Genomic DNA, 10,805 nt, shown 5'->3' on the forward strand with positions numbered 1-10,805 from the left:
ATGGGGAGGGGGGAGGGGGGAGGGATTGCATTGGGAGTTATACCTGATATAAATGACGAATTGATGGGTGCTGATGAGTTGATGGGTGTAGCACACCAACATGGCATAAGTATACAAATGTAACAAACCTGCACGTTATGCACATGTACCCTAGAACTTAAAGTATAATAATAAAAATTTAAAAAATAAATAAATAAATAAAAAAAAGAACAGACAACAGCCAAATAAAGAATAGTCCCCTTGGCAAAATTTGGCAGACTCATCTAAGAAGGGATGAATGTGTCTCTGCTTGCCAAGATGGAACACACTTTCAGAAAAGAGAGAAGAATACTTAATTCATGTGGAATATGGATCTTATGGAGAGGTAGACAGTTGCCTTTCCATCATCTGCCTCCACTTGGTTTTATTTTTAATGAAAGGCAGAAATGGGCAAAGGTCATAGTCTAAGGCATCCAGAACCTCTGTCTAGTAATGTCCACATCTTGCCCTGTTGAATGCAACCCTAAGGATTAGAAGTAAAATGATTGGGAGGCCGAGGCGGGTGGATCACCTGAGGTCAGGAGTTCAAGACCAGCCTGGCCAATATGGTAAAACCCCATCTCAACTAAAAATACAAAAAAATTAGCTGGGCATGGCGGCAGGCCCTGTAATCCCAGCTACTTTGGGAGGCTGAGGCAGGAAAATCGTTTGAACCCAGGAGGTGGAAGTTGTAGTGAGCCAAGATAGTACCATGGCACTCCAGCCTAAGCGACAAGAGTGAAACTCTGTCTCAAAAAAAAAAAAGTAAAATGAATGCCCAAAGTAATCCTATCTCCTCTCAGATATAAAGAAAATGACAATGGACACTTATGTCTGGGTTTCATCTTTTATGATAAAAGACAGATCTGAACCAAATCCAAACTTTCTCTAAACTCTTTAGGTGATCCAACCTCTTTGACATTCTCTTCATATGGGGTATGAGTTCAAAGACACTACGGCACTAGTCTCCTTACTTCTTCCTGAGGGTCAAAATAGAAGACAGATGACACTGCTTACAGCTGTGCTTCCTTGGTCAAGTCACCTTTCTGAAAAATCTTGCCCCACATTATAAAACACCATTACTAGCATGGGCTTGTCCTTTCTCACAAAGCTTTTGTGCATACTGCAAGTTAAACTATGGCAAAACATGTACAATAAAGAATGATATATAGTATAAGGGAGATGATGCTATTGCTGTGCTCATCTCACATCAACGAATTTGAAAACTGTGATGGTATATATTTAAGGAAAGATGCTGTCAGAGGATTTATGAGGCTCCCTTCAGCAGCTGCTGCTCTAGAGCATGGAGAGATGCATTCTTTTTCCTGGCTTTGGAGGATGTATATAAGATGGGAAAGGGAAGACTAGTGGATGTGACAAAAGTTTCAGGGAAAGCCCCCAAACATATTTCACAGAGGCCAGGAGGTTAGGGCCTGTCTCCACAATGTTAGGCCCATACCTTTTTCCAGAGTCCATCCAAGGGATTCCTCCCTCTTGATGTGGAAAGTTGCCGCTCCTTTTATCCTTTCTTCTTCACACTTTCATTATTTGAGTCACCTTACTGCTCTCTGGATACTATATTCCCACAAAATCATTGTTCTCTTAAGTGGTCACAACATACTGCAGCCCTAGCCAACCTGGTGGTTTGCTATTCCTTTATGTGACTCTAACTTTCTAGCACTAACAGCGCTGGCCACCACTGTTACCCTAATTATCTAAAATTCTTTTGACATTGCCAGTCTCTCCTATAATCAATTCCTGATCCAGGGATAATTCTCCTTTATTTTCTACCCCCTTCAGAAGGAAGAAGATTTTGAAGAGTCTGGAATTGGAATAGGGCTTCTCCGGGTGCTTTGTTTTGTGGCACTAGGTTGACTGCTTCCTGGAGCCTTTGCCAATTCACAAAGCAATCAGCAGAAGTGCCTAGGCAGCCTCAGTTTAACCACAGAAGAGAGAAAATCTTGTCCTACCAAAGGTGATCTTCAGGTAACAATGTTCACAGAAATTGATTCAAAGCACAAACTCACACATAAAGCACAAATTCACCACAAAGATCCACAGTAACTGTCAATACACCTACAACAAATAATTAACAACTACTTTATTCAAGTACCAACTTTCATCACCAGAACCAAAAACTAAGGACTGGCACTCACTAGCCTCTGTAACTTAAGCAAGTAATTCTTTTTTTTTTTTTTTTTTGGTGCAGGGGAACGGAGTTTCACTCTTCTTGCCCAGGCTGGAGTGCAATGTAGTGGTCTCGGCTCACTCCAACCTCCACCTCCTGGGTACAAGTGATTCCCCTGCCTCAGCCTCCCGAGTGGCAGGGATTACAGGCGCGCGCCATCACTCCCACCCAATTTTTGTATTTTTAGTAGAGAAGGGGTTTCACCATATTGCCCAGGCTGGTCTCGAAGTCCTGACCTCAGATAACTCGCCCGCCTTGGCCTCCCAAAGTGCTGGGATTACAGGCGTGAGCCACTGCCCCCCGCCGAGCAAATACTTCATCTCTGTGTGCCTCAATTTCCTTATCTGTAACATGGGGATAATAATAGTACACTATTTCATAGGGTTGATGCGAGGATTAAATGAATTAATGCAGGTAAAAACTCTTGGAGCAGTGCCTGCACTCAGTAAGCACCAGGGAAACACCCCAGTACCAAAGCCCTCCCTCGCCCAGCTAGAGGGGAAGCAGGGTGCAACCCTGCTCTTTCTCATCTCCCAGGGATACACCCGGGGAAAACCACTGGCTGTCACTGCCACAGAGGAACTAGGCTGGCCCGCCCGTGAGACGAGCGCTGGGGGCCCTCTCGACCCCTAGAAACGCAGCGTCCCAACCGTGGAGGTACCTCCTGACCCGACCTGCAGCCAAACCACCCGCGACCCTTTCGCCCGTTTCCTTCGAAGAAACCGTGTTTCCACTTTCCAGAACCTCCAAGAACACCCACCTTGGTCCCGGGGCCTGTAAGCCCCACTCATCGGCCGCCTCCGGCCGAGTACCCCCGACACACCCCGGGCGGATCCGGCACTTGGAGCGGAACCTGAGTGCGCGAGGCTTGGGGAAATCGGAAGGATTAAAGAGAAACCCACGCGTCGAATCGCTGCTCCAGTGCCCATCAGGTTTCCTAGGATCACAGGCAGTCTTCCACTTAGGCTGCTGCTGATCATGCTCTGCTCGGTATGCGGGGCCAGGCATTGTCTGAGCAGTCGCTTGGACCTAAGTCTCCTGACGCCGACGACCAGTTGCAAAACAGAGACCACACTGAGAATGGGGAACCTATCAGCGGCGGTCGCAGCTCTGCGCCTGCGCCCGAGAGCCAGCGATAGCAGGGCTGTGCTGGGATTCACTTGCCTGAAGGTTTTTGCAAAGCCCCTCCCCTGGTATGTGAGAGGCTGACAGGTTGGTGCTAGGGGCAAGAGGAGGGGGGTCTGCGAGAAGTACCGAAGACCACCTTAATACACTACAAAGTATAGCCTACACCGGTGGTTCATAGAGTTTTAAATAGCGTACACAAATAAATCAAGCGAGCTTTTTAAAACACAGCTTCACAAGATTTACACTCCGATATTGACTCATTGGCCTGGAACACTGCATTTTCAACGGGCATCCCAGATAATTCTGACGCAGGTGGCCTCTCCAAACTGGCTCCGTTGCACAATCTAGATGCTTAAATACTGTTAAATGCAAGACACGTCTCAAATTTCACCAAAAGAAAAAGATGAATAAAATCAGGACACTACCATAATCTAGTAGATTTTTTAAAATTCCAGATAATTTTAATATAAGGTAATGAAGTTGCACAATGTGCCCTGGGAGTTCAGAATAGGGGAAACTTATGGAACGAGGGACATTGGAGTGGTTTAACTAATGGAAGATTTAATGGAAAACATAGAGGAGGGCAACCTTACAAATAGTTGAGGAACTAGAAGAGTGGAACGCGTGTGCAAAACTGCAGATCTGATATATGACAGCTGTGCACAAGTACCATAGAAACATCAAGTAAGTATAAAGCATGAGCCTTGAAGTACAAAGGAGCAGGATCCAAATTATAAAGCAGGAAGAAGCAGGATCCAAATTATAAAGCTGGAAAAAATTAGATAAAATCTAATTTTATCATTTCCTATTTTTAAAAATTAAAAATACTTTCAAACTGTGGTAAACTACACATAACATTAAAGTTACCATTTTAAAGTCATACAATAAAGTTTTTAGTGTATTCACAACAGTACCATCACTATCTAATTCTAGAACATTTTCATCATCCCTAAAGATGCCCATTGAGCAGTCTCTATTCCCTGCTCCCCGCCGTCCCTGGTAACCTTTATTTTATATTATGTTTCTATGAATTTGCCTGTTCTAGATATGCTGTATAAGTAAAATAATACAATATTTGTCCATTTATTTCTGGATTATTTTAATTAGCATAATATTTTCAAGGTTCATTCATATTGCAGCATGTATCCTTCATGCCTTTTAATGGCTAAATAATATTCCATTGTGTATATGTGTGTGTTTATACATAAACAGTGTATAACTATACATACATAATATTTTGTTTATCCATTCATCTCTTGTTGAACACTTGGGTGGTTCCCGCCTTTTGGCCATCGTGAATAATGCTGCTATGAACATTGGTGTACAAGTATCTGAGTCACTGTTTTCAATTCTTTGGGTATACACCTAGGCGTTGAATTGCTAAATCATATGGTAATTCTGTGATCAGCTTTTTTGAGGAACCATCACACTGTTTTCCATAACGACTGCATCATTTTACATTCCCATCGGCAGTGCAGGAGGGTTCTAGTTTCTCCACATCTTTGCCAACACTTGTTAACTTCCGTTTTGTTGTAGTTGTTGTATTATAGCCATCCTAATTGGTATGAAGCTTTATCTCATTGTGGCTTTGATTTGCATTTCCCTAATGGCTAGTGATGTTGAGCATCTTGTCATGTGCTTATTTGTATGTCTCTTTTGGAGAAATGTCTGTTCAAATCCTTTGCCTATTTTAAAGTAGGTTTTGTTGTGTTGCATAAGTTTTTATATATTCCAGATATTAATTCTTCTTTAGATATATGATTTGCAAATATTTCCTCCCATTCTGTGAAGTTTTTCTCTCTTTTGATAGTATCCTTTGATGCATAAAACTTTTTGATTTTGATCAAGCTCAATTTATTTTTATCACCTGTGCCATACTTGAAAATTACTTTCTCTAATAAAGATTTTTATGTTTTTTGCTAAGAGATTTATAGTTTTACTTCTTAAATTTAAGTCCTTGATCCATTTTGGGTTAATTTTTGTAGATGGTGTAAATACTACAACTTTATTGTTTTGCATTTGGATATCCAGTTTTTCCAGCACCATTTGTTGGAAACACTGTCCACTTCCCATTGAATGGTCTTGGCACTTGTTGCAAATCCATCAACCATATATGCGAGGTTTATTTCTGGGCTCTCTTTTCTGTTTTATGGGTCTATATACCTATTCTCAGGCACCACACTCTTTAGGTTACTGTAGGCTTGTGTAAAGTTTTGAAATAATGAAGTGTGTGTCTTTAAACTTTATTCTTTTCTTCAAGGTTTTCATTGGTTATTCAGGGTAATTTGATTTTCCATATGAATTTTAGGATGGGATTTTCTATTTCTGCAAACAAAGGTTGAAATTTTTATAAGGAATACATTGAATCTGTATATCAAATAGTATTATCATCTTATCAATAGTTAGCCTTCCAACCCATGAACATGGGATGTCTTTCCAATTATTTAGGTCTTCTTTAATTTCTTTAAGTAATGTCTTGCAGTATTCAGTGTACAGATCTTTCACTTCCTTGGTTAAATTTATTCCTAGGTATTTTTATGCTATTTCTAACATGTGTATATTCATTGCCATAAATTCCCCCTAAGCACTGCTTTCATAGCATTCCATAAATTTTGCTAAGTTGTGTTTTCATTTTCATGTAGTTCAAAGTATCTTTTAATTGCTCTTGGCATTTTTTCTTTGACCCATGTATTATTTGGAAGTGTATTGCTTAATCTCCAAGTATTTGGGAGATTTTCCAATGAGCTTTCTGTTACTGATTTCTAGTTAAATCTATTGTCATCTGAGATAAGTCACTGTATAATTTCTATTCTTTTAAATTTATTAAGGTATGTTTTACAGCCCAGAACATGGTCTATATTGATTAATGTTCCATGTGAGTTTGAGAAGAAAGAGTATTCTGCTGTTCTTGGATGAAGTCTAAGATGGCCATTATATCCAGTTGATTGATGATGTTGTTGATTTCAACTATATCCTTACTGATTTTCTGCTTCCCGGATATGCACATTTCTGATAAAGAATATTTGAGATTTCTGTGACAGTAGATTCATCTCTTCCTTCTTTAAGTTCTATCAGTTTTTGCCTCATATATTTTGAAAGTCTGTTTTTAGGTGCATACACATTAAGGATTATATCTTCTTAGAGAATTAACCCCTTTCTCATTACATAATTCCCCTTTTTATTCCTCATAGCTCTCCTTGCTTTGAAGTCTGCTCTGTCTGAAATTAATATAGCTACTTCTGCTCTCTTTTGATTAGTGTTAGTATGGTATAACTTTATTGATTTACTTTTAATCTATATGTGTCTTTATCTTTAAAGTGAGTTTCCTATAGACAACATGTATTATTTCTTCACAATCTCTGCCTTAAAATGGTGCATTTAGACCACTGATGTTGAAAGTATTATTGATATAGTTGGATTAATATCTACTATGCTTGTTAACTGTTTTCTATTTGTTGCCTTTGTTCTTATTTTTGTCTACCACTTTTTTCTGACTTTTTTGTTTTAATTGAACTCTTTATATGATTTTATTTTTCTTCTTTATTAGCATATTAGGTATACTTCTTTTTTCTAAGTGGTTAATCTAGAGTTTGCAATATATATTTACAACTAATCTGAGTCCACTCTCAAATAACACTATAAAGCTTCATGGGTAGTATGGCAAGTACATTATAATAAAAAAAAATTCTTTTTTTTTTTTTTTTTGAAATGGAGTCTCACTCTTGTTGCCCAACCTGGAGTGCAGTGACATGATCTTGGCTCACTGCAACTTCCACTTCCCATGTTCAGGCTTCTCCTGCCTCAGCCCCCTAAGTAGCTGGGATTACAGGTGCCTGCCACCACGCCCGGCTGTTGTGGGAAGTCAGGGACCCCAAACGGAGGGACCGGCTGAAGCCATGGCAGAAAAATATAAATTGTGAAAGTTTCATGGACATTTATTAGCTCCCCAAATTAATACTTTTATAATTTCTTATGCCCATCTTTACTGCAATCTCTGAACATAAATTGTAAAGATTTCGTGGACACTTATCACTTCTCCAGTCAATGCCCTTGTGATTTCCTATGGCTGTCTTTAATCTCTTAATCCTGTTATCTTCATAAGCTGAGGAAGACGTATGTCACCTCAGCATGCTGTGATGATTGTGTTAACTGCACAAATTGTTTGTAGAGCATGTGTGTTTGAACAATATGAAATCTGGGCACCTTGAAAAAAGGACAAGACAACGGCAATGTTCAGGGAACAAGGGAGATAACTTTAAACTCTGACTGCCGGTGAGCCGGGTGGAACAGAGCCATATTTCTCTTCTTTCAAAAGTAAATAGGAGAAATATCACTGAATTCTTTTTCTCAGCAAGGAACATCCCTGAGAAAGAGAATGCATCCCTGAGGGGAGGCCTCTAAAATGGCCACTTTGGGAACAGCTGTCTTTTACCATCATAGACAAAGGGATGAAATAAGCCCCGGTCTCCCGTAGCGCTCCCAGACTTACGAGGACGAGGAAATTCCCGCCTAATAAATTTTGGTCTGCTCTCAAACCCTGCTCTCAAACCCTGGTCTGCTCTCAAACCCTGTCTCCTGATAAGATGTTATCAATGACAATGCATGCCTGAAACTTCATTAGCAATTTTAATTTTGCCCCGTCCTGTAGTCCTGTGATCTCGCCCTGCCTCCATTTGCTTTGTGATATTTTATTACCTTGTGAAGCATGTGATCTCTGTGACCCACACCCTATTCGTATACTCCCTCCCCTTTTGAAAATTGCTAATAAAAACTTGCTGATTTTACGGCTCAGGGAGCATCATGGAACCTGCAGAAATGTGATATCTCCCCCAGACACCCAGCTTTATAATTTTTCTCTTTTGTACTCTTTCCCTTTATTTCTCAGACCAGCCGACACTTAGGGAAAATAGAAAAGGACCCGTGTTGAATATCAGAGGTGGGGTTCTCCCGATACCCAGCTAATTTTTGTACTTTTAGTAGAGATGGGGTTTCGCCATGTTGGCCAGGCTGGTCTTGAACTCCTGACCTCAGATGATCTGCCTGCCTCAGCCTCCCAAAGTGCTGGGATTACAGGCGTGAGCCACAGCGCCTGGCCAATAACAAAATAATTCTAATTTCTTCTTTCTGTTCCTTGGTTCATTGCTGTCACTCATTTTGCATATACAGAAGTATACATAAGAGTGTGTGTATATGTAATTGAATATACATAATATATCGTTGAATAAATACATTGTTGTTATTATTTTGAACAAACTTTTAGGTCAATTAAAAATTGGCTGTACTACATCAACTAAGAATAAGAAAAATGTTTTTATTTTACCTTTACTTATTCATTATCTTTTTTTTTTTTGAGATAGAGTCTCATTTTGTCGCCCAGGCTTGAGTGCAGTGGTGTGATCTTGGCTTACTGCAACCTTCGCTTCCTAGGTTCAAGCAATTCTTGTGCCTCAGCCTCCTGAGTAACTGGGATAACAGGCATGCACCAACAAACCAGGCTAATTTTTGTATTTTTAGTAGAGACAGGGTTTCACCATGTTGGCCAGGCTGGGCTTGAACTGCTAGCCTCAAGTAATCTGCCCACCTCTGCCTCTCAAAGTGCTGGGATTACAGGCTTAAGCCACCACACCTGGCCCATGTTATATACATATATATGTATTTCCAAGTTTCTAGCTTCTGTTATTGTCCTTCTCCCTAAAGAAGTTATATTAACATTTCATGCAAGACAGGTCTACTGGCAACAAATTCCTTCAACTTTTGTTTCTCTGAGAAAGTCTTTATTTTTTCTCAACTTTCGAAGGATAATTTTTTCAGAGTACAGAATAGGTGGTTTTTAATCTGTAAACACTTAAATATTTCACTCCACTCTCTTCTTCCTTGCATGGTTTCTGAGAAGTCAAATGTAAATCTTATCCTTACTCCTCTATATGTAAGCTGTTTTTTCCCCTCTATGTCTTCTTCCAGGATTTTTCTTTAATTTTGATTTTCTGTAGCTTAAAAATATTATCCCTAGGTGTTCTGGACTAAATGTTTGTGTCTCCCCAAAATTTATAAGTTGAAACCCTACCCCTCAATGTGGTATTATTAAGAGATGGGGCCTTCAGTAAGTAACATAGATTAGATGAGGCCATGTGGGTGGGGCCCTCATTAATAGGATTAGTGCCCTTATAAGAGTCATGAGAGAGCTTATTTCCTTTCTCTGCTCTCCACCATGTGAAGATACAAGAGCTTGGCAGTCTGCAACCCAGAAGAGGGCCCTCACCCAAATCCAATTATGTTGTCACCTTGATCTCAGATTTTCAGAACCCAGAGGTGTAAGAAATAAATTTCTTTTGTTGATAACAAATTATCATCACCTTGTCTATGATAATTTGTTATAGTGACTCAAACTGACCAAGCCACTAGGTGTAGTTTTTTTAGGCATTTATTTTGCTCAGTGTTCTCTAAGCCACTTTGATCTGTGGTTTGATATCTGACACTAATTTGGGAGAATTCTCAGTCATTATTGTTTCAAATATTTTTTTCTCTTTCTTTATTCCTTCCTTCCCCATCCCCTGTCTTTGTGTCTCTCTCTCTCGGTGTCTTTCTTCTTTTTTTGGTATTCCTATCATACATATGTTATACCTTTTTGTAGTTGTCCCGGTCCTTAAATATTCTGTTTTTTTCAGAATTTGTTCTCTTTGTTTTTCAGTTTTGTGTTTGATTTTTTTTTTTTTTTGAGACAGGGTCTGACTCTGTTGCCCAGGCTGGAGTACAGTGACACAGTATCAGCTCACTGCAACTTCTGCTTCCTGTGTTCAAGCCATTCTCCAGTCTCAGCCTCCTGAGTAGCTGGGACTACAGGCATGCGCCACCACTCCCAGCTAATGTTTGTATTTTTGATAGAGATGGGGTTTTACTATGTTGGCCAGGCCGGTCTTAACCTCCTGATCCCAAGTGATCTGCCCACCTTGGCCTCCCAAAGTGCTGGGATTACAAGTGTGAGCCACTGTGTTCAGCCTGCTTTTCAATTTTGATGCTTTCTATTAGGATAAACATCAAGATCAGAGATTCTTTTTTTCTGCTATGTCTGGTCTACCAGTAAGGCCATCAAAATCATTTTCATTTCTGTTACAGTGCTTTTGATCTCTAGCATTTCTTTCTGGTTCTTAGAATTTATATCTCTATGCTTTCATTACCTATCTATTCTTGTATGGTATCTACTTTACCCATCAGAGACTTTAACATCTTAATCTTCTTAATCATGGTTGTTTCAAATTTCTGGTATGAGAATTCTAACATCCTTACCATATGTGAGTCTGGTTCTGATGCTTGCTCTTCCTCTTCAAACTGTCTGTGTGTATTTGTTTTTGTTTTGTTTTATGTTTTACCTTTTTCACACGCCTTGTATTTTCTTGATATCTGCAGATGCTGTGCTGAGTAAAAGAACTGCTGCAAATAGGCCATTTAGTTTTGCTTTTTTTTTTTTTTTTTT

General features: G+C 39.7%; 2 protein-coding genes across 2 annotated transcripts in view; both read right to left on the reverse strand.

The window, feature by feature from the left end:
- Window positions 1-3,322, reverse strand: part of ZNF391 (zinc finger protein 391) — a 16,631-nt gene extending 13,309 nt beyond the window's left edge. The window contains exon 1 of the mRNA XM_011944943.1: window positions 2,967-3,322. The gene's annotated coding sequence lies outside the window, so the exon portion shown is untranslated. The remainder of the gene's footprint in view (window positions 1-2,966) is intronic.
- Window positions 2,280-3,617, reverse strand: LOC105513897. Its single transcript, XM_011944942.1, has one exon. It carries the CDS (start codon window positions 3,212-3,214, stop codon window positions 2,789-2,791), a length of 426 nt encoding a protein of 141 aa, XP_011800332.1. The 5' UTR covers window positions 3,215-3,617; the 3' UTR covers window positions 2,280-2,788.
- Window positions 3,618-10,805: the final 7,188 nt, after the last annotated feature.

Source organism: Colobus angolensis, unplaced genomic scaffold (assembly GCF_000951035.1).
Source record: "Colobus angolensis palliatus isolate OR3802 unplaced genomic scaffold, Cang.pa_1.0 Scaffold237, whole genome shotgun sequence".
In the NCBI taxonomy this organism is placed as follows: Eukaryota; Metazoa; Chordata; class Mammalia; order Primates; family Cercopithecidae; genus Colobus; species Colobus angolensis.

Coding starts and splice junctions, on each gene's coding strand:
- LOC105513897 (XM_011944942.1), bottom strand. CDS start 3,214: ATGCCTGGCCCCGCATACCGAGCAGAGCATGATCAGCAGCAGCCTAAG.